This window comes from Psammomys obesus, unplaced genomic scaffold, assembly GCF_907164565.1.
Source record: "Psammomys obesus unplaced genomic scaffold, mPsaObe1.curated_primary_1811, whole genome shotgun sequence".
NCBI lineage: Eukaryota > Metazoa > Chordata > Mammalia > Rodentia > Muridae > Psammomys > Psammomys obesus.
The window spans coordinates 5625126-5648824 of record NW_026587032.1 but is presented as its reverse complement, the minus strand read 5'-3'; the positions used below and the strand labels follow the sequence as shown (position 1 = coordinate 5648824).

Here is a 23699-nt window from a genome sequence, read left to right as displayed (position 1 = left end):
GACTCACCCAGGATGTGGGAGGCATCATCTCACAGGCTGGGGGCTTGGACAGAATAAAGGAGGAAAAAAATAAAGGAGAAGCTAGGCACCACTATTCATGTCTCTGCTTCTGTGATCTGCTGCCATGCCTTCCCCTAACATGCTAGACTGTACCCTCACGCAGAGGCCAAACAACCCTTTTTGCTTTAGGTTGTTGTTGCCAGGTATCTGGTCACAGTGACAAGAAAGGAAAGACACCTGGGTGCTGCTGGGTACACCCGTGTGGGTACAGCTTTGGGAAGTCCATTGCTTTCTTGATAAAAAACAGACTTGGCTGCTGTCTTCTGCTTTTTGACTGTCTGCCCTTCTCTCTACCCTGAATGCAGATCCCATGCTGGAGGCGGGGGCTTGTCCTATTAGTGGATGCTGTTGGCACCCTGCCTATAAACCCCTGCCACTCACTGTCCCTTTAGTTACCACAGACTCCCTACTGACAGACTGAAGTCTCCACCCAGGATATTCATCTGTTAAAGGGACCCTGAGAACAGCTGGTAACTAACAACAGCTGCTTTGGAGGGCAAATATCCCAGCTTGCTGGCCTTTGGGCCAGAGGACTCTAGATGTCAGTGTCCCCAGGAAGATTGAGCACCAGATACCGACAGAAGTAACCCTCTGCAAAATGTCCCTGTATTTATTGGCTTCCTTCTCCTTCGTGTCTCACGCCCCTGCGCTTCTAGACTCATCTCCAAAATAGATTGCTTTCACAAAAAATGTCTGAGGAGCTCCTCCTAGACCCCAAATATGACATCTTGTGACCATGAGAGTGACAGAATGTCAGAATGCATGTCAGAGTGGAGAGGAGTCTAGAAGCCGAGTCCTTGAGAGCAGGCCTGAGCCCTCGCACCAGCCTTGAACTGCCTGTGCTGGAATTATTTGAGAAACACAGTCTGGTTTTGGTAGGCCACCACCCTCACGTTGGCTCAGCCTACGGCCAGATGCAATTCTGAGAGGTGTGAGCTTGTGGCTGCCCTGAGTATCGTTGGGGCGTGGCTAGCAGTGCTGATGCAGCCCCTGCACTATACACCAGGCCAAGCAAACCAGGTTTCCTTATGCTGCTCCAGCTAATCCTCAGGGGGAGTCTACCACCAAGTAGGCGTCACCTCATCACCATCCAGGGTGGCGAGTAGATGCTGAAGTGTGTGGAGGAATTCCATGTTGAATTTAAGTTTGCTCCTTTTTAAAATAATTAACACTGGGCCGGAGAGACAGCTTAGTGGTTAAGAGCACTGTCTGTTCTTTCAGAGGTCCTGAGTTCAATTCCTAGCAACCACATGATGGCTCCCAACCATCTATAATGAGATCTGGTGCCCTCTTCTGGCGTGCAGGCACACATGCAGGCAGAACATTGTATACATAATAAAGAAATCTTTCTAAAAATAAATAAATAAATAATTAACATCAAATTCCACACACCCTTGTCTACAAGGCTACTGGTGGCATCAGGATCAGCTTTGTCACTGAATGTCAGCTGGCTCTTTACTCCATGGAGCCTGTGCACCTAACTAATGAGGCGTATGTTCTACCTTGCCTTTCTCTTTCCCTCCTGGGCTCTGTCACCAGCACTAACAGCACACTTCTCCCAGAGCCAATGCTCTCAGCTGCCAGAGCTCATGAACATGACACACTGGGAGCAATACCAGTCCCCTGGGCCTCTGTTGGACCTGCTTCAGAGTCATGGAGAACTTTACTTCAGAAGTGGGAAAGAGCTGTGCTGTTTGGGTCCATGTGATGATTACCTGCTGGTTTGCAGGTGGAGGGTACCCACCAAAGCGTGGCTCATGGTTAGGAGAACTCTGTGTTGAAACAGTCACACTGAATTCAAAGACACTCTTGTTTACACTCATCAAACCACACTTCAGGGGCTAGAGAGATGCCTAAGCAGTTAAGAGCACTTGCTGTTCTTGTAGATGACCTGGGTTCAGTTCCCAGACATCTATATGGTGGCTTACAGCCACCTATAGCTCCAGTTCCAGGGACTCCAACACTCTCTTCTGACTTCCCTGGGCATCAGGCATGTACCTGGTGCACGACATACACGCAGGCAAAAACTCATGTACACAGAAAATCTGAAAAAAGATCAAGCTGGATCATATATGAGAAGACATTCTGTGGACTCAAGTAAGCACTCCATTTAATGTACATCGTTCAACTCTGACTTATTTAATGCAAGTTTTATTCAAATAACTGTTGAGACACAAGTACTATCCAAGAACACTCATTTCCTGTTGTGAGACAGGTTCATAAGCACCCAGAAGTTTTCCCGAGGCTGTGTTGTCATGTTCAAGCCCCAGGTGAGAAGACTGTGGCTCTGGAAATAGGATACACTGGAGTTAACAATGGCTGGTGTGGGGAGGTGGCCAGCCCTGTGCTGAGCTGGGCTCTAGATGGCAAGCAAGCAGCTTCCTGGGACAGCCAGGGACCCAGCTTAGTCTGCAGTAGGGTGAAACCACATGCAGGGTATAAAAGCATTGGCCCAAGGGCTCTCGAGGTTGGGGAACTGAAGAGGAGGTGGAAACACATGGGGATCTGACCTTAAGCACGTGGAAGGGAGGCAAAGTAGCAGCAGGGGCTTTCTCACAAGTGTCCCATGGTCAGCAGTTCTTACCGTGTTTACATCAAGATGTAGTGGTCCGGAAGTAGACAAGCCCACTGGGCCTGACTCAAGAATTAAGCCTAAAAGCCAGGCATAGTGACACACACTTGTAACTCTAGCATTTGTGAGGCAAGAGGATTTGCTCAAGGTTCAAGGCCAGCCTAGGCTACATGCTGAGACAAAGGCAGACATGGCAGTGCATGCTGGGATCCTAGTATGCAGGAGGCTGAGACTAGACGGTAAGTTTGAAGCCAGGTTGGACAAACGGCAACACCTGCTTTTTAAACCATAGTAGACATGGCTTTGAGGACTAAGGTTACCAAACTGCTACAAACACAACAGTTCACACAGTGGATGTGTGGAAGGAGTATCTGAAGATGCCAAAATCTGAAGATGGCAACTTGTGGTAGATTTATTTTACAAAGCTGTGAGGCTATTAAAGTTCATTCAACAATACGAAATTCACAATACGGTGACAGACATATTTTAGACACATTTTGCTGGTCAAAGGCGTTAAACAAAACAAAGCTACCTATAAAATTCAGCCAGACAGAATGATAATGACACTAGCTGGTGACAGACTTTCAGACTGTGGTTTTAAGTTCCTAAGGTAAATGGTTTCAAACAGATGAGACTGTTAGGTCATTCGGTTTGATTAGACACAGACAATATTAACAGCTGTCCTCTTCCCTTTGAAAACTAGCTTTACAAGTGTGCCGTTCCTCCTGAGTTTGACCTACCCTGTAGTGATGGAACCTGGAAGGCTAGAAGCAGGGCAGTTTCTGTGGCCAGCAGTTAGGATAGCACCAGTGATGGGCTCAAGCCCAGGCTTAGTGCTAGAAGAAACACTGACCTCAGCCAGCCACATGCCCAGTGGTTAGGATTCTGAGGCAGGGTCACGCTAATATCTCAGGCTGGCTTAGCACTTGCCGTCCTCCGCCCCTGCCCCCAGGTGCTGGGATTACCGGTGTGTTCTACCACACCCACTGCCTGTCTTGTTCGTCTGTGACAACTAACCCAGCCTATGGTGGAGTTGCCTGTATGAATTCTGTTAGCTTACCCAAGTGTTTTGGTGTTTTTCATTTTTTTTTAAAAATACTGTTTTCTGAAACTCTGGTCATTAAATAGGTCCACCTTAAAGTTCAAGACATTAATGTTCCTTCTAGGAACACGTGGGGTAAAACCAGTATTTAAGGCAACAAACTTCATTATAAGAAGTGATCTTAACCTTGCTTTATCAAGTGAGGTACTGCACATCTGAGGGACATTCAGGAGACTAACCCCACAGAAGAGATTTTTAAAAATTTAGAATGTCCAGGAAAGGAAAACAGGTTCTATAATTTAGGGTATGTGTAAGAGCCCTTGTTCTACAGCCAAATGTAGGAAAACAGCTTTCCTTACAGAAATACACATCTCGGAGCCAATGCAAGCTTTTTGGTTGAATGATTGGTAGCTTTTGTTTGGCTCTGGAGGTTTCCATGGAAACAGCCTGAGAGACAGAAAAGGCAGCATTACCATATTATCTACATACCACGTGATAAAACTGCACACTGTCCGGAGCAGAGGTGTGAATCTGATTAGCCTGGACAAAGGCAGGCACTGAGTTCACTAGTTACACTTTGATCTTTCTGTCCTCTTTGTTTGACACTTTAAATTAAATTCTGCTGAACACCTTCTCTGTACGTTTCCCTCAGGACCTTCTAGCTCAAGCCAAGCTTCCACAACCAGAAGGCAAATGCAGTGAAACCGCATTGAACTCCATGGCCATGATGTTACATTTCTAAGGCATGAGCTCCCTGCAGCTGAGGAAATGATTTAGAAGACTACAATCTGTCAGGCCACTCTCAGCCAGGTGGGACCACCCTCATTTCCCCCTTTATGTCTGGATTACCTGTTTTAATATAACTCACTGAACACGATGACCTCATCTGATTTCAGGCATGTGCTTCTAGAAAGGCTACGAAAGCAGCCCCCACTCAAAAGGATGCATCTGAAGACCAAAAACAGTAATGACGACGAGTCTAAGAGGAGGTGTTATCACCTTTAGCACCAGGTCGAGGCCCACAGAGGGAAGGAGTGCTGCTGGGCTCTGAAGTGCTGCTGGAGTCTGCAGTTCGGGACCCAAACAGAGCCCACCTGGGAACTCAGTACTTCCAAGAAGGGAAAGCCTGAGACATAAGTTAAAAAGTATCAAAACTGATGATTTGCCAGAAGTGACTTGAGTCGTTCTTGTTCACAAAACACTGAGAACATTCTTCTTTGGGGACATTGAGGCCAGCCTCGATGGACTAAAAGGTCTTGGTAAGCGAAAAAGACAGGATGTATTCCCAAGAAGAACACATTTCTCATGGAGAGTGGTTTTTTGTTTTTTCTTCTTCTTCTTTTTTTTTTTTTTTTTTGTGCCAAGGGTTCTCTGTGTAACCCTGGCTGTCCTCGAACTCGGGGATCTGCCTCTCTCTGCTGGGATTAAAGGTGTGTGCTGCTCACATCCAGGGAGAGTGGTTCTCTAATGGCAATTTACTTTGCACACCTGGGTAGCACAGTAGTGCTTGGGTGCAGAGCTCTGCCCTGGCATATGTGCGTGTTTATCCCCAGGCAGAGCCTCTGTGTTTCTGGCACTGGTGCAGACAACTAGAGTGCCGAATAGAGTCTCAAAGGGGGAACCAAAGGTCTGGTGAAAGGCTAACCTGGAGGTGTGACAGGTAGGAAGTTTTGGCTGAAGTCTCAACTTACTGAGAACAAACCTTTCATTTCATTGATGGGGAAACTCAGGCTTCAAGGCTGTCATACATGAGCCAAAGAAAAACTGTGACCAGAAGTCTTACTGTGTTCACAGCGCAGATGCCTTTCAATCCTAAAACACATTTCTCTAACAACCTTAAGAAAAATGATCGCATTATCAGAAAAATGCTGCCTTTCCATGGTGACTTTGGCAATTCATGCTCTGGAATGCTTAAGGTTAAAGGAAAGACCCTGGTCTTCTTGTAACAATGCCATGTCCTCATTGCACTCTTTTCCTGAGTGCTGGGCAAGCTTTCAGTTGTCACACACTCGCTCTCTGTGGTGAGCGCTGCCCTCAGCAGGTGCAGGGTCATCGGGTGGGCTGAAATGACTGCTGTCCTGAGAATCTGTCCCGATACTTTTGGTCTCTGACTGAAGGTGGACAGACACCTGCACTGCTATCTCCTGGCCTTGCTCACTTAGCGAGCCATCATCCGAATCTCCACCAGGTGAGTTACTGCGTCCTAGCTCTGGGTTAATAACATAGATGCTACTTTGAGCGTCTAAGGCAGGTCTTTCCTTAATTCTCTCTCCCACGTCATCAGGATCATCCACTCGCACAGCCTCAAACATTTCCTCAACAAAGGCCCGACAGTTCAGAATGAGGGGTGGGAGAGGGACACTTCTGGCCAGTTCTTCAATGTAGCGGGCAAACTCCATGGTCTTAAACTGTGTGACCTTAGCCAGCTCCAGGGTTTTGGCTGAGGTGATGATGGGGATGCGCTTTGCGATCTCAAAGGCCTTCTGCAGCTTTTCAGCCCCCTCAGTTCTGAAGAACTCATTGATGGCCTTCTCGGTCTTGCGGAGATGGGTGCTCATCAGGCACAGCCGAGTGACATTCAGGATAAGTGTGATTGTGAAGGCGATCAGGCAGACAACCATATAGTAGACACTCATGTCTCCAGAGGTGAAGATGACGCGGAGGGTGACTGAGTAGGAGGCACGAGTTGGAGAAGTGACGATACACGTATAGAGCCCACGGTCATCAAAGGCTACGCTGGTGATATTTAGGAAGTTATCAGAAACCAACCATTTTCCACCTAATAAAGCCAACAGAAACAAACGAACAAAAAATTACAGAAAAGACCAACTGCCTTGCCAATATTAGCCTTTCATAAAACTACTACAGCTTGTCTGCTAGGTTCTACTGTTTAAATCATGTTAAAAACGAGAAAGGAAGAAAGGAAGAAAAAAATGGGAAAAGCAGACTGTTCTGTTTGACCAGGATTCTATCAGCATAAAACAAGCAATGAAAATTATCTTTCTGACGATCCTAAGGCCATCATTTCCTTCTCACTGTCAGACAGCAAGCCTGTCAGGCAGACCAGTTTTTCAAAGACATGTTCATCCATGTGTGTGAGTCTGCACCATGCTGCCACCTATACATTTTCATACATGAGAAGGACATGTCTCAGAAGTATAAAGACATGACTATTTATGGGGTGATGAGCTACATTTATCTTCATTGATGTGCCGCTTACTTTTCATCATGAACTCACATGACAAGGTACAAAAGTTACCTTTAAACACGCACCTCGCATGGGGCCAGAGACAGTTCAGTGGGCAAAGGCACTCCTCACTAAGCCTAGTGACCTGTAGCTACTGAGCTGAGAAGCAGCATGCTTTCACTGCTATCAGCTTCTTGATGACGGATGAAATATGACTCGCTCTTTTGAGCTATTACCACTGGCTTCCCTGCAAGGACAGACTGTTACCTGGAACTGTGAGCTGAAATAAACCCTTTCTTCCTAAGCTCTTTTTGTCAAGTAGTTTATGACAGCAACTGGAGAAGAGACTAAGGCGACTATCTTGTGTGCGGTGTTGCCGATCCAACCGGTGTTTGCTAGATGGCTTGTCGCTGAGACACACTCCCCTGCGCCTGTCTCTTCTGCTTTAACATAATGTGAAGAACAAATAACCTCTACGTTTTAAGAGGTTATACTGTCTATCTTGATAACAGAGTACTTCCTAAAAGTTTAGCTTATGGAGAGCCTAGGACTTACTCTTCATCTTTTTGACTTTCATTTCTTTTCAAGGTACTTTATAACTCAAGTATTTATCACAAAGATTTTTCTTTCTGTTTTTTAAAAAAATGATTTATTTTTATGTGCATTGGTGTTTTGTCTATATGTATGTCTGTGTGAGGGTGTCAAATCCCCTGGAACTGGAGTTACAGACAGTTTCGAGATGCCCATATGGTTGCTGGAAATTGAACCCAGATCCTCTGGAAGAGCAGCCAGGGCTCTCTAACTGCTGAGCCATCTCTCCAGCCATTTTTCTTTCTTTCTTTTTTTGAGACAGGGTTTCCCTGTGTAGCTCTCACTATCCTGGAACTCAGGAGATCCACTTGCCTCAGACCCCTGAGTATGAGGAAAGGCATGCATCACTACCATCTGGATTGATCTTTTCTTTCTTTCTTTCTTTCTTTCTTTCTTTCTTTCTTTCTTTCTTTCTTTCTTTCTTTCTTCCTTCCTTCCTTCCTTCCTTCCTTCCTTCCTTCTTTCTTTCTTTCTTTCTTTCTTTCTTTCCTTTCTCTATCTCTCTCCCTCTCTTTTCTCTCTTTCTCTTTCTTGATTTATTATGTATTCAATGTTGGGTCTGCATGTGCACCTACAGCATTGCCAGAAGAGGACATCAGGTCACATTACAGATGGTTGTGAGCCACCATGTGGTTGCTGAGAATTGAACTCAGGACTTCTGAAAGAGCAACCAGTGCTCTGAGCCATCTGAGCCATCCAGCAACTCCCCCTTTTATTTTAAAGATTTATTTTTGTTTTATGTATACAAATGTTTTGCCTGCAGAGGCCAGAAGATGGCATCTGGTCCCCTGAAACTGAAGTTACAGACAGTTGTGAGCTGCCATGTGGGTGCAAGGAACTGAACCTGAGGCCCCTGGAAAAGCAGCCAGTGCTTTTAACCATTGAGGTACCTTCTCGGCTCCTCCAAGATCTCTCCAACAGATCACTAGTGAATAAATTATTATGTATACTATTACACGAATCTATAAATAGAATACAATAAAAATCCACTTGAAAGTAAACCTGGACTGTGTACAATTTTGAAAAATTATATATTTTTATGTATGTATGTATGTATGTATATATATATGCACACTTAAATACATACACATACATATAAGTGTGTGTATGGGTCCAGATACCACAGTGTGTGTGTGTGGACATCAGAGGACAACTCGTGGAAATTGGTTCTCTCTCTCTCTACTATGTGGACACAAAGCTGGCCATGGCAAGTGTCTTTACTTACTAAGTTATCTTGATGACCCATCATTGTGCAATTCTTAAGACAGAAACAAAAGATTAAAAAAGAATCGTTGTTTTCAAGTAAATTAAGGTTAAATTAGGGGAAAAAAAAGAGCCAAAGTTGGGCATGGTGGAGGTGGGGCATGCTAGTGTACCTAGCACTTGAGTATTGGAGGCAAGATGATCTGGAGATCAAAGTCATTCTTGGCTACACAGAGTTCCTGGTGAACTTGAACTATAATACTTTGTCTAAAACAAATTGGGGGAAAAAATAAAGGAAAACTTAACAGGAAGGAATAGTTTACTGTCATGTGACTATCTTTTAAATTTATACCTATCTTTTTAAAAATAATTATAATTGTTTTGTTCTTTTTGATATGTATGATAATTTAGACCTTAAATCCCACCTCTATCCCCATGCTAGGGATGAAATCCATGGCCTTGTGCATTCTAAAAAAGTGCTCAACCACTGAACCGTATCCCTTAGCTCACTGAAGCTAGTCCCCTTGACATCTTGTCTTGGAGATTTCTTGTTCGGATGTCATAACCCCCAAGAGCAGGTAGAGTCACCTGGCTGATCACACCTCACAGGATTACCTCTGCCTTGTAGCTGCTGTCCTTTCGAGTTGTACCAGTAGACGTCTCCATAGTGATGCACTGTGAGAAGACATTCCAGGGAAATGTTTGTTCCCTCTTTGGCTATGACGACACCATCACCTGAGTAGGAACCTGCTGAGAGTTCAAAGCTCGGGAGAAATGATGTGTTGTATGAACTCTGATTTGCTCCCAGTGGGGCCACATCTTCCAAAACCAGAGCAGCTGGCACAAGAGTGACCACCACTAACATGGACAGGCAGTGATGATGCAGCTTCATGGGAGAATCAAAGGCAGTCCTGTTTAGACTTGGAAAGTTCAGATGTGGCTATGCTGAATAGGATCGCAGTGAATGACTTGTTGCTGGTAGTTTTCCAAAGAAGTGGTCCAAGAGTGTTGAGCTTTCAAAATTAAAAAGATGAGTGTGGAGGCCGGCCTAAAAGAAAACCACATTGTGTTTACCCAACCGCGGCTCATCATGGGACAAAACTGCATGACCCAGAAACGAATAGATACAAAACCAACTGAGTAACTGGTGCTGGCCTCAGGGATGATCAGAGTACCTCCTCACTGGAGAAGCAGTGCTGAGCCAGGCACGAGCAGACTTAGATTCCAGCCAAACTTTGCCAGCACCCCAACGGTGGCAAGCAGCTTTCTCTGGCCTTCCACTTTCTCATCTGCCCCCTGAGGGGAAAGATGAGAGACTCAAAGGATGCTTCTGCTTCTAAAGGCTGAGATTCCATTTCACTTGGAAAATTCTATGCCACGGGGAGCCAATGAGAGTTGGAGTATAGTTTAACGATCTTTTATTTCAACCTGCACCACTACCATAATTGCTATATGTAAAGCAACTGATATCTTATTCATTATCATGGAGATCAGAATTTGTGCACTCCACCTATATATGCAGACCAAACAAATAATTCAGGGACACCTGACCTGGAATTTGGTCTTGTTAGGAAAAAACAAACCAATACTGTGTGACCTACAGAGATACTAACATCTGAGGCTATACAACCTCCCTCTCACAATGCTATACAAAAACCAAAAAACAACCCCCCAAAAAACCCTAGCATCTTCTTTACAATTAAGAGATAAAACAGTATATTGAATACTATGTACAAATAACAAATTTCTTGATGAAAGTCTAACAAAACTAACATCTTAAATGTGTAGTTGGTAGACGCACAAATATACAACTACAAGGAAAGACTACTAGACAACTTTGGAAGAAGATTAAAATATGACTACAAAGCAAAATACCTTGGCTGGGTGCAGTGGCGCACGCCTGTAATCCCAGCACTCAGGGGGGCAAAGGTAGGCGGATCTCTGTGAGTTTGAGGCTAGCCTGGTCTACAAAGTGAGCCCAGGACAGCAAAGGCTACACAGAGAAACCCTGTCTTGAAAAACCAAAAGCAAAATAAAAGTCTAGGCTGAGTCAGGTGTTTATGATTTTCTTCTTGCTAACTTGATTCCCCCACTTTAGTTCTTGTCAAAGTCCAAGGTAATTAGCTTTGGGGATGACACTTACCTCCTTTTATACTCACAGGAAGGCTGCTTGATCACAGAACATAAAAACCAATGGGTCATTGTATTTTGCCATTAAACAGTCAAAGTCTGAATTACATGTTTAAAAATGCCATTTAGTTTTCATTAAGCTCTTAAAGGATTGGGTGAATAATTACAATAAAAAATCTCAATCTTTAAAATTTAAGGAGAAACTACTTAGAATAAAAGCCAAAACTTCAGACTTTGGCTCTACAGGATAGATTAAACATGTGTTTCATGTTTCATGTACTTTCATTTCGTCATAAAAACCTACTAAACTAACACGAAGAAAACAGCCTTGGGCATTTAATAAACAATTTAGTTTAATTTATAGACTTCACAGTGATGGCTTGTTAGCTAGGATTATGCCAGAAGTTAATGGGAGTCTGATCTAATAACAGAGGCACAGGCACAAACAATGAAACACTTACTGATGAGGACCAGGAGCCAGGCTCTGTGTTAGTATAAGCTTCTGGTCTCTGAACAGGAGCAGTATCTGACAGATACGGCTTTGTCCTTAGCAGTTCTCATGGTGAGTGTTCCAAGCTTTCCCGGGAGTTTGACAGGGAGTTTCCCAGGTTCATCTGAATCAAACTGTGAAATGCCTTTCACTCCCACTGCCACACTTTTTACTATTTGCTAAGGCAAAACCTTTAAATCCACTCATTTTCTTTTTGTATGTTTATTTTAAAGGAAAGCTGCATACAACTTCTGTGGATCACCCGTGTAGCTGTGCATAAAAATGACTCACTTCAGTTACTGCGGCCTGCTCAAAGAGGGACACCCTCTATCTTTGAGCCTTGTGGTGGAGGGCTGCTGGCTCAGCAGTCCTTGTGAGGCCAGTCATTCCCTGTGTGGTGTAAAGGGAAGGCCTGTTCCACGCTGTGTTCTCATGCTGCCTTGACCCTGCGGCCAACGCCCGTCCCACAAGTGTGCCATGTCCCTTGGACTACTCTATTCTTTGGCCTTTTCAATTCTTGTCAGTGGACACATATCTCTTTTACTTAGCCCAGTCATTTTAATCCCCCACGCCTATCTGATTTCATTTCAGAACAAGAACCCGACCCAGTTTCTTTCCCTCCAGAATCAGAATCCAGCATTTTCTGCCCCTGAGTTTGGTTGTGAGACATACCTGTCTCTACAACTTGTGGCTCTTTCCTGTGACCTCCTGACCAGTGACCTTTCGCCCGTGCCTTGCTTGGCCTTCTTCCTGGACAACTCTATTCTTGCTCTGCCCATCCCTTGGATCTACTGCATTGCTTACTCTCTTGGGGAGGCTTCCTGCATTTTGGCCTCAGGTGGCATTAAGCATAATGTGTGTCCTCTGACAGGCTGGCTCAGTAGAAACTTGAATAGATGAGAATGTGGGTCTCTATGTTGAAATTCAGTGCTGGTACAGGTAGGGAGGAAGGAGGTGCTAGGATAGGAGGTAAAGCAGAACTGATAGAGATTAGAACTGGAGAGAGCTTCTTGGTTTGGCTTTTGTTTTCCCTAAACACATGATGGTGTCCATCTCAGAGCTTGAATCAGGTGGCAGTGTCTCTAGAATGAGTAATACTGTGCTGTTGTTTTTAATACTCAAGTGTACAGGCATTTTTCAAACAGACTTGCAACCTTTTCATCACCTGGTACTAGAGGAAAAAAGTGGAAGTAAAACAAAACAAAACACCAAATTCAGGAATTCAAACCTGTTTAAGTATTATCATCATCTAGAGAGCTGTTAAAAATCTAGATCTGACGTGGGCTTAGAGTAGCATCCTGGGTAATTCTGAGGCGAGGGTCCCTGGACTGACATCTGGTGGCACCAACATAGTTCCTCTCTTCTGATAGCCCTGCTAACTGTGCTCAAGACTGCCGGAACACTTCCTGCCACAGAGCCGAGCTGTCACATTCCATCCTGGTTCTGGCTTCCTTGGCACTGGTGCAACTGAATGTCTGCAATCTGGTAAAGCCAGGGTGGCAGAGGTTCAGAGCGCAGACGTGAGCCTGTTTCCTGAGTGGGCATTCAGGCCTGTTCTAACCAGCCCTGTAACTTCTACGAAGGACTTAAAGTCTGTGCCTTGTCTCCTTATCTCTAAAGGAGGAAAAACAATAGTACCTATTCTTACAGGAGAGTGGCACCTAGAGATAATCCATGTGCAACATGGTCTGGCAGCAGCATTCACTAAATGCACTCTAGTTATCGCTGATGGTTCTTTAGGTGTGCTTATACGCACACCATCTAATGGTTACACCATTAAGCACCTTTACTCAGAATACCATAAACTATGTAATAATCTGGGTGGGGAGACACTACTGCAATTTCATTTTTTAAATTCAAAACATCACTTTTCTTACGGTCTCATCACAAATCAGTATTTCACAATAACACGAGTCAAAAGGGGCATCGTATGTCACACTACCTGTGCCCTGCATTTGTGGCAGACAAGCTAGCTTCCTTATGATCCACTTACCCTGTGGGATTTAGGATGGAGACATTTGTAATTAGGGTCATTTGAGAAGAGCAAGCATCCAGGGTGTTGAGACAGTTTGGTTCAGCCTTCTTATAAGTGAAAACTGAGAGACAGGAGAATAGGGATGGAGAGAGGAGAGGGCCATGAGAAGATGGAGGAGGAGGTGGAGAAAGAGGCTCATATATGCTGCTTTGGCTCTTACAGAATTCAAGGGTTTGGTACCAATAACTTTTTTTTTTTTTTAAATAGAAATAAACATCTTTCTTTCTTTTAAGACAGGATTTCCCTGTGTCTGTTTGTTTGTTTATTGAGACAGGGTTTCTCTGCATAGCCCTGGCTGTCCTGGAACTCATCCTGTAGAGCAGGCTGGCCTTAAACTGAGCCTACATCTCTTAAGTGTTGGGATTAATGGCATAGGCCACCATCACCTGGCTCTTTATTTAGTTTTATTAAAAATTAAAAGCACAAATCATTTTAAGGCTTACCTTGCAAAAAGGGAAGCAAATGGGGAAAATGGTTAGGAGAAAGAAGATTAAGCCTTGCAAAGCTAACAAAGCAACTGCTGTAATCACCAGGTGACCCTTGTTAGCCATCTCCAACCCTTCTCTTTATACCATGGTAGTGATTCTCAACCTGGGGGTCAAATGACCCTTTCACAGGTGTTGCATTTCAGATATCCTGCATATCAGGTAATTACAATTTTAAAGGGCAAGATTACAGTTATGAAGCAGTAACAAAAAAATTTTATGGTGGGGAGATCACCACAGCATGAGGAACTGTATTAAAGTGTCCAAGTATTACGAGGGTTGAGAACCACTGCACTATGGGGTGTTTTGAACAAAGTATCCTGAGGGCCACATCTGCAGTCTGACAAAGCCATTTGTATTGGCTAGGGGTTCACAAACCCCTTCAAAACAGGGTATACAGAAACACCACAGCCACCCTGAATCACAGCCATGCCAAAGGGAGCATAGCAGCCTGAAAATGACTTCAGGACAGGAGAAAACCAGATCTGACAACAGCCTTGAGTGTCTAGTCCACACCAGCCACTTCAGACCTGTGACCTGTCGCCATAGGCATATGAACACGAAGGCCTTCTGCTATCAGCTATGAAGAAAGAGAACACCCCTGAAGGTAAGAGCTGTTGAGCACTTGGAGACAACAGTGGCCAAAGTCCACGGTGACAGCAGAAGGGCAGTGAGGCTCCAGATACTCATGGCTTATTCCTCATATGAAATCTTAAGTTAGCTCCAGTGGCTTCTGCAACTAAAACACCGAGCGACCATTCCCTTTTCCAAAGTCGTGATGACGGAGGTTAGCAACAGTCACTGTGCAACTCACAGCCTGACTTTACATCATCAATTAAATTGGGAAGCTATCACATGAGAGGTGAAGTAGCCAGTGCTTCAAGTGCTGCTCAGGTGAGTTAGACCCTGTCCTGCACACTCAGGAATTCACAAACTAGCTGAGAACCTGGGGGCAGAAACAGCTAAACGCACAGATGTGCGTACACACATACACACACACACACACACACACACACACACACACACACACACACTGGCATGAGCAGTGCTGAAGGGAAGTACAACTGTGCTTTGAATGCAAGAAAAAAGAAGGATTCATGAATTTTCGGAGTGTGACCCACTTTTAGATTTGGCACTTCCAATACCATGCCTGTTATTCTCAGAATAGCAGCTGACATGTTAGGACCATGAATAAGCAGAAATGTAGATGATTTTACCCCAGAAAACTATTCTGAATATTGACTATTATTTTAAAAGTCAGGAAGAGAAGAGCCTTTGCTGTCATCCCTAGCAGACTGCTTGGCTGCTGCTCTTGCCAACTTTGAGTGAAGAAATATTTCCTCTCAGCTTCAGTTCTCACCAGAAGCAAATAAGGAAGCAATGTGGCTGACTTCCGTTTTGGTAGCTCAGTAATAAGTTGGCTGTGGAAACTGCCGTTTGCAGAAATCATTCTGGGTAAGTCAAGGGGGAAAACACTAGTGCCCAGATGGCTATGTTTTTCACTCCAATTACAGCAGGGTACTAATGTCTTACTCCCATAATTAACTGCTCCTTGCTGTATTTACAGTGCATCCGCTCTGCTCTGCCTTTGTCACAGTTGCAAAGTGGAGGTGCTCCTACAAACTGCCACACACTTGACAAAGTGGCATTCTGAGCTGGCAAGGAGGAAAACAAAAGGAGAGCAGCTTGCTTGTACCCTCCATCCACGGCAAAGAGCAAACACAGTTGTGGGGTTTAACACCGGGTTACCATGGAGATCTGTGACATTGTATAGTTCTGGGGCTAAAGAGATGGTCCAGTGGGTAAAGATATCTGCTGAGCAAGCCTGGAGACCTGATTCCACCCTGGGATCCACATAAATGTAGAAATGGAGAACTGACTCTACAAAGTTGTACTGAGACCTCCACACAGGCATCATGGCACACATGCTGCCCGTGCGCACACGCACACACACACACACACACACACACACACACACACACACACACAATCTATCTGTCTATCTACCTACCTATCTACCTACCATCTCTCTATCTATTGTTACTATTATTCAAACAAAGGTCATCATTTTGAGGGCCATTTACTTAGAAGTTTCTAGCCTATATTTCCAGTCATATCCTGGAGCCCAGCACTCTACCCCAAGACATATGGACAATCTCAGCTCAAATATCAACATGTTTTCTGGCACAATAAAAAACATTTTCTGTATCCATCCTTTTTGGAACTTTGACTAAATGCCAGCATCATTCTGACTTGTATCCTTTTTTTGGCACAGCAGTGACTGGAAGTGGATGGTAAAATATCTGTAAAACAGGCTTAGCTTCAGGACCTTCCCATCTCATTTTCCTTCCTTTGTAGTCTGAAGCTGAGAAAAACCCCACTGTATCTTTAACTCGGTAGACAGAACCCTTCATGGTAACCCCAGATCTACTTGTCCAACACACCCAGCTTAGAGGACATGCACACAATCCTTCCAGTTTCGTAATGCCAAAATTATAGGATTATGTGGTTTAGTGGTTAGAAGAATGGGCTCCGGAGTTACAAATACCCTGTCCTTGCTCTGGGTGAAGTCCAGGTTGGAAAAGCCTTTGTTTTCACATCTATGGAACAAAGTTAGTAGCAGTAAAGACCTTGGAAGGTCTAGTACCACACCATCACTCGAAGTCCAATCTAAATACCCAAATGCCAAGTTTCAAAAGAAAAACAAAATTTATCCAAGAAGAGATAAGCTTGAAACTTCGGCTGGCAGCTGTAACTCTGCAGGAGCTGAATATGTAGGCAGCAGCGCATGCCTGCACCCACTGCCTGAGTAGGTACGGTTATAAATTGGCACGGTCTTTAGCTGCATCTCTATCACTTGCTCTGATGTGCTGTAGGGCTCTTCATTTCTCTATCTGGAGAATGATCCCATCATCTTCCCTTTCTTTACCTAAAATCATACAATGTTTCCAGCCCCTACAGCAAAGCTGCAATTATGTGTGCTTTATTCTCTATAGTCTCTAAATAGTTTTCAACCCAATGTTCTGGTTCTAGTTGCTCTTTTTTTGCTTATCATTTCCCTTCCCCAGAAACAGCTCCCCATGAGAAATTAGAGAAACTGTAGTTTTGTTGTTTTTTGATAAAAGGTCTCATGCAGTCCAGGCTGGCCTCAAATCTGCACCCCAAGATAAACTTGAATTCCTCCTACTGCCTGTATCTCCATCTCCCAAGTGCTGGGATTACAGACATGTGCTAGCACGTCCACTTGGAAAATATCCCCTTAAGGAAGTCAGTTATCGTTTAGTGAGAGAGCTTACTATTTTAAAATAAAAATTTAAAAAGAGATAGGCTAGGGTCAGTTGGAAGGGGAGGAGGACCTCCTCTATTAGTGGACTTGGAGAGGGGCATGGGAGGAGATGAGGGAGGGAGGGTAGAACTGGGAAGGAGGGGGCTACAGCTGGGATACAAGGTGAATAAACTGTAATATAAAAAAAGAAAAAAATTTAAAGAGTGATTTTGGTATCTGAAATGGGAACTGCTGGTAGCAGCAGTCTACATAAACAAAGCCCTTTGGAATTCTGGGTACGCTTAAGTGTAATGGACTCCCACAACCAAGAAGTTTCACAACCATTGCTCTATTAACAACGGCAATGCGTAAAGGATAAGACAGTTACTAGTTGACCAAGATACACTTCTAGTCTCTACATTTTTTCCCTTACAAAAGAAAACCAGAAGAAATCCATTTTGTACTTTTAGTTTATTTGCTGGACCAGACATTTTTGTTTGAGACAGGATGTGCTTACTTAGTTCTGGCTAGCCTTTAACCTGCAGTCTTACTTCAAAGGAATGGGCCTTTAGTGGTCTCTGGTAACATCACCGTACCAAAACTCAAAGTATTACCATCGAAACTAAAGGAAAACATTTGAAGGGTTTCAGGAAGGGGCAGACACATCTGGACACTGATATAAGGGATCGACTAGAAAATCCCCCCTTTACTTTTTAGTTCTTAGTTTTTAGGTCCTAAGGATCGAACCCAGGGCCTTGCACACGACAGGCAAATGCACTACCACGGAGTTATACACCAGCACAAATTCTTGACGCTTGAAATCAAGTCTTTGCCTCTCTGGGCTTCTGTTATCCCCATTTTTACAAAATTGCCTTTAAGGCCTTCCTGGATCTGTCTGTCCGAGTTTTGTGCATTCAATCTGCTCAGGGGCAAATGAAGCGACGCACTGCGCATTAGAGCGACCCTAAAATCACAAGTCAAAAGCATGTCACTCTCCTGCTTAGAAACTTTTAATTACTTCCCACCAAGTTCCAAATTTAAAGTCAAACGCCTTGTCACTGACCTGACAAAGGCTCAGTGACTAGGTCTCTCCTCCCATCTCCCTCCCTTTCTTCGCGTTGCCTCCCTTTGCTCTTCTTGCAAAGCTCTACTACTCCAGATAGGCAGGCTTCCTCCTTCTCACTTCCTCACCGAGGTCCCTTCCATCTCTCCATTTAGACTCGATAAAGCACTTAACTACCGTTTCAGGTACGGCTGCTCTGACTGGTTTGAGGTCTCCTGTTCCCCACCACCCTGCAGTGATGTCAGAGCAGGGCCTTCACTGGTTTCCTGGTGTGTCCCCTCTACTATTCTGTAAATACTTCCTGGCGAAACCCCCACACCCACCTCAGGCCTTCACGGAGAGCGGCCATCCCGGCACACTCCGCGTCCAGCCCCCAGGCATCCTTTAAGCGCTCAGGAAGCGAGCTACCAGAGCAGGGTACTCACCCACCTCACTGGAGTCAGCGCCTTCCGCCCCAGCGGATGCTTGACCCGGAAGCACTCCTCGAAGGCGACCCCACCTCCGTACGGAGGTCAGGCGCACTTCCGCGAGGTCGGAGCGGCGAGCGGGCGGCGGCGGCCGCGGTGAGGGCTGGTGTCGGGACAGCGGGGCTTCCAGGTGAGGGTGGCGAAGGCTGGGGTCGCCGGGGTCACGGGTTGAGGGGCTGCAGCGCTTCTGGCTCTGTTGGGAGTTCGTGTCCCAGCCTAAGGGGCTGGTGAAGAGCTTGTTTACCTCAAGCCCGGGGGCGGGATCTGCGTGTTGACGTGTGGAGACAGGGGACTGGCCACGTTAGGCCGGGGCTCACGGCCGGGGCTCACGGCCGGGGATTTCTCGCTGACCGCGGGCTCTCCTGCTCTCAGCTAGTCGGGGACACCAGCTGTGCTGACTCGGGGTAAATGCGGTGGGGACACGTGTGTACTGCGTGCATGGAGGCGCCTTGTTCGACTTCTCCAGTCTTCTGAGTCTTTCTCCCCCATTCAGGAAAACACATTGACCACAGAATACGCGGAAAACATTAATTAGTACAATTCCGTATGTCTGGTATGTGTTTAATTTTATTCCTGTAAACAAAACAAAACAAAACAAAATGACGGTGGAGAAGGTCATCAGCACACAGAAAAATCGTGTCCTGGCTCAGCCTAAACACCAGGCATGCCCTTGATTCTTATTAAAAATCTTTGTTGCGCAAGTGAAAGAATAGGGACAAACAACTCACATTTGCTAATTTTGGAACATTCTACCTTCATAATATTAAATGAATTTATGCACCATGTATTTTATATTCCCTTACATACAGCACATCTATGGGCTATTATCATATGTCATAACGTGGAGAAGGAAAAGGTAGTTGGCTGTTGTTTTGTTTTTGGAGGCAGAGTTTTTCTGTGTAACAAGCCCAGGGTGTCCTGGACTCACTTTGTAGCCCAGGATGGCCTCATACTCACAGAGATCCACCTGCCTCTGCCCCCTGAGTGCTGGGATCAGAGGTGAGTGCCACCATGCCCAGTGAAAAAAGTAGTTTTAAAATACAGTTTTCATACAGCTGCAAGAGCCCCTGAACTTTGTGCAAGCATGTTGGTGTCTTTTTATTAGATCAGCCTTTGGACTGTCTGGTGCAGAAATTACCTTACTTATCTTCTCTGTTTCCAGAGCTGGGTACATAGTGGGAATGCAAAAGATGCCATGAATAAGTAAATGAGTTTTGTTTTTTCTGGGTTGCTTTGCATGGGAATTGGTACTTTCACATGGATTAGTTTTCTCCATGAATTTTGGGACTGTTTAATATATGCATATCATACTTTAGGCACATAGTCTAGGCAACACAGTGTGTTCTGTTAATCCACCTTTCAAGCCTCTGCCTCCCTTTGCTGCCTCCCTAATAGATTCATTACTCTAGGTGACTATCTCGTGGATCACACCGGCCTTTCTTCTGTGTTGTTTCCATAACTCTTCATTGTAGCTACTTTCCTGTTACTGTGATAAAATACCCAGATAAAACCAAGGAAGGGTGGCCTGATTCTGTGTCACAGTTCACTTGTCCACAGTGGCAGCAAGGTCACATAGGAAACTAGTCACATTGCATTCACAGTCAGGAAGCAGAGAGCCGTGAGTGCCCATGATCAGCCTTCTTTCTCCGTCTCTTACAGCCCAGGATACCAGCAGCCTGTGAAATTGTGCCTCCCACAGTTGGTGGGTCTTCCCGCATCTGTTACAGATGTGCTCAGGGGACTCTCTGGTGGTACTAAAGCTCATCAATTTGGCAATTGAGGTTGACTGTCGCACTATTGAATTCTTTCTTTCACTGGCATTTTCATTTGTCAAAATCTTTTAAGTATCTTTAAGGCAGGCAATGCAAGATGAGACTTTAAAGCAACTAATTAAAAAAATGATTAAGCAGTGTAGACCAATTAAAAACATCTATAGACTGTAGTTAGCTAGCAGATGTCCAGTTTGTGACCTCTGCTGTAGGATTATTTTAGGTGTACTTTATGAATCATTCTCTGATGCTTATAATGTCTTCTTTGTTCTTTAAGTTGGTGTGTGTGTGTGTGTTGAGACAGGATCTTACTGTGTAGCTCTTTCTGTCCTAAAACTCACTGTGTAGATCAGGCTGGCCTTGAAGTCTCAGAGGTATCCCTCTGCTTTCCAAGTGCTGGGATTAAAAGCAAACACCACTTAAGTATTTTTTGTATGTGCTTCAATTATTGTGCTATATCCTATCTGCCTTTCTTGTTCATTTCTTTTTTAGTGCATTAGAAGCATGACAGCGTGACTTGGATTTATTCTGCACTGAGTGCATATCTGAATAAAATGTTTGTCAGCATACCCGGGGGCGTGTGTGTTTCATGTGTATGTGTTTGTTGGTGATAATCTTATTCTGGAAGCTAGTATTTCTCTTATAGGAAGTACCGGTGACATGTTGGCTTTAGGTGTTAAAGAGCTGTACTCTTGGAAGGGATTGAATTGGGTAACATTGCTGTTCCAAAGCTGACGTGAGGGACCAGTGAATGTATTTAGGTGGCAGAGCTCTTAGCACGAAAGAGGTCCCGGGTTTGATCCAAGCACAGCAGAGTAAATGAAATAAAAAGTGGAATTCAGTTATGCTTTGGTTATATCAGATGGTCTAAATATCAAAATAGTATTTGGAATATTTACAAAGAATATTAAAAAAATAGAAAGCTTATCTTATACGGTGTTACATGATGATTTAAACAATCTCTGAAAAAAGTGAAGAATGGATGCCTAATGATAAAAAATTTTGAAGGACAGGCTAGTAAAAGGAAAGACTGATAAACGAGCTTCATCAAAAAGAAAAACTTTCTTGGTGAAAGACCCCATGAAAATAATGGAAAAGTCAGATGTGGTGACTCAATGTCTATAATTCTAGCACTTGGAAGTCTATGGCAGGATGATTGCTCTAAGCTAGTGGCCAACAAACACATCCTGTCTCAAAAGGCAAAACAAAGTAAGACAGTGAAAATAAACTTTACACTGGGATAATATTGAACCTGGAATATTAAAGGCTCTCAAAACGCAACAAAATGACAAAGCAATCTAGCAGAAAAATGTGCAAAAGATACAACTAGAAATTCCTCTGAAGAGAATATTCAGATGGCAAATAAGCACATGAAAAGATGTCTTTAGTCTTGAGGAAAGGCAACATAAAGCCACAGTTAGCTACCACCACGTACTTATAAAATTGGCTTAGATTAGGGAAAAAAGTCTGATCAGAATGCAGACATTTTTGGTTATTTGTACTACTCTGGAAAAGATGACAGTTACATGTATAAAACTAAGCATGGACTTACCATATAACCCATATTATTAATATAGTCCTCATTTATTCCAGAGAAAAAGCTATGTTCACATAAATACCTGCATGTAAACTTTGAAAGTTTGAAAAACTGGTTGGCAGGATCCTCATGTCGGAAACTGCAGATTACCTTGAATGGGCAAATGCACTGTGATGTATATATACAGTGATGCCACTGAGAAATTGAAAAGGACTTTTGATCTAACCACAGTGGAATGGAGGGACTTAGCCTGAGTGAAAAAACTCAAAGGTAATCTGTATGCTTCAATGTACAGGACATGAAAATGTCAGTGGCAGAGAACAGATCAGTAGTTGGTTGCTATAGGTTGAAAGAAATGTGAGAAGTGTCTGGCTACAGAAAAGATGGTACAGGGATCCTTAGGACTGACTTGTGCCTTACCTGCACTGATGGTCAGGAGAGTTAGGCAGTTAGCCCTCTGTCCGGGATTCAGCATTTGTGGACTTAACCAATCATAAAAGTAAAGCAGTTGGAAAAAGTCTCATCTGTACTGAACATGTGTAGACTTGTCATTGTTTTCAAGACAGTCTAACATCATTTACATAGCAGTACACATGGTGTTAGATATTACAAATGAAGTAGAGGTGATGAAACCCCGAGAATGTGCGTTGGTTATATATGAATACTGTCCGTTTGATAGACGGGATGTGACCACTGGGATTTTGTTGTCTGCAGGGAAGTGGCTGCAGGAGCCCTGCAGATACTGAGGGACAGCTGTGTATGTGGTAACATTTTCTGTAACTAATGCACGCATATATGGGCCCATGTAAAAACTGTAAACTTGGAAGGACACTGGTGAATTTTAACAATGTCAGCTTCTGATGAGGAAGTAGGGGAAGGTATATAGGATCTTTTTTTTTTTTTTGTAAAGCTAAAGTAACATCTTTTTGTATTGTTATACTAGTGTATGAATCTGAAAGTCTGAAAAACAGTGAGCAACTAGTTTATACTAAAGAAGCCAGTATCAGTAGATTCTTGTTGGGCTTTTGTTTTAGCAGGTGATGTTCTAGTCATGTCAGATAAGGATGCTACAGAGACTCCAACAGTAACCCAAGCAGCCCCGATCCTTAACGATGGGAACTGTGAGCCAGCGGAGAAGCCGGAGAGTAAATCTCAGCCTGTAGTGTCCACTCGGAAAAGACCAGAAATCAAACCTTCCAATGACCTCGAGGCTTCCGAAGTTCTTCCTGCTCAGGTGTCACAGGCTGTAGCCAAAGTAGCATATCTGTTAAAATTTTGGGACCTAAAACTATAAGGCGTAGAAACATAGCATTATACCTGGTGTTTGACGTTACACCTGAAGTGGAGGTGGGACTAGTACTGATTTATAGGGCGCTTCCTTCTTTCTGCGCTGTAGACGTGCCTTTATCAGTAATTGCTTTTGCTGCAGGTATTCATGTGCTGATGGCATCCATCTGTCAATCAAGCAGTTTTTACCTTTTGCCCGCCTGAGCTTGTCTAATGATTAGGTCCCTTGTCTGTACACTTCTGAGTCTCCTCTAACTTTCCTGTTTTCTTTCTCACTGGAAAACAACAGGAGACTGTTTCTAAAGATGCACCGCAGACTGGATGGGGCTATTGGGGCAGCTGGGGCAAGTCTCTACTCTCCTCAGCCTCAGCTACAGTAGCTACAGTAGGTAAGACCATTGGGCATTTTCTTATTTTATTGTGTGCACAGAAGCTTGTCTCATGCTCTATTAGGATGTTGAAATCTAGGGATTAATTTAAGGTTACGTTTTGGTGATAAGTCTGGGATTTTTGTTT

General features: G+C 44.1%; 2 protein-coding genes across 6 annotated transcripts in view; one reads left to right on the top strand and one right to left on the bottom strand.

The window, feature by feature from the left end:
• Positions 1-2191: 2191 nt before the first annotated feature.
• Positions 2192-18591, bottom strand: Mfap3 (microfibril associated protein 3). 3 transcript variants are annotated; one of them, XM_055602745.1, is made up of 3 exons: positions 18549-18591; positions 9271-9703; positions 2192-6453 (listed from the first exon to the last, which is right to left on the bottom strand). In XM_055602745.1, the coding sequence occupies exons 2-3, from the start codon at positions 9545-9547 to the stop codon at positions 5669-5671; spliced, it is 1062 nt and encodes a 353-aa protein (XP_055458720.1). In that variant the 5' UTR covers positions 9548-9703; positions 18549-18591; the 3' UTR covers positions 2192-5668. The 3 variants fall into 3 exon arrangements, with proteins under 3 accessions (XP_055458720.1, XP_055458722.1, XP_055458719.1); XM_055602747.1 differs by having other exon boundaries at positions 18553-18578; XM_055602744.1 differs by lacking the exon at positions 18549-18591 and adding an exon at positions 18447-18541.
• Positions 18592-18623: 32 nt separating this feature from the next.
• Fam114a2 (family with sequence similarity 114 member A2) overlaps positions 18624-23699 on the top strand; it is a 36335-nt gene continuing 31259 nt past the window's right edge. For 2 of the 3 annotated variants that reach the window (XM_055602743.1, XM_055602741.1), the window contains exons 1-3: positions 18624-18720; positions 22931-23130; positions 23473-23572. In XM_055602743.1, the coding sequence (XP_055458718.1) occupies positions 22948-23130; positions 23473-23572 (283 nt within the window). In that variant the 5' untranslated portion in view covers positions 18624-18720; positions 22931-22947. The remainder of the gene's footprint in view (positions 18721-22930; positions 23131-23472; positions 23573-23699) is intronic. The other variant, XM_055602742.1, reaches the window with a different exon arrangement.

Excerpts from the sequence above, each read along its gene's own strand:
- Mfap3 (XM_055602745.1), bottom strand. The coding sequence starts at position 9,547 with ATGAAGCTGCATCATCACTGCCTGTCCATGTTAGTGGTGGTCACTCTT. Across the intron at positions 6,454-9,270 it reads ACAGCAGCTACAAGGCAGAG|GTGGAAAATGGTTGGTTTCT; the intron begins GTAATCCTGTGA and ends TGGCTTTATTAG.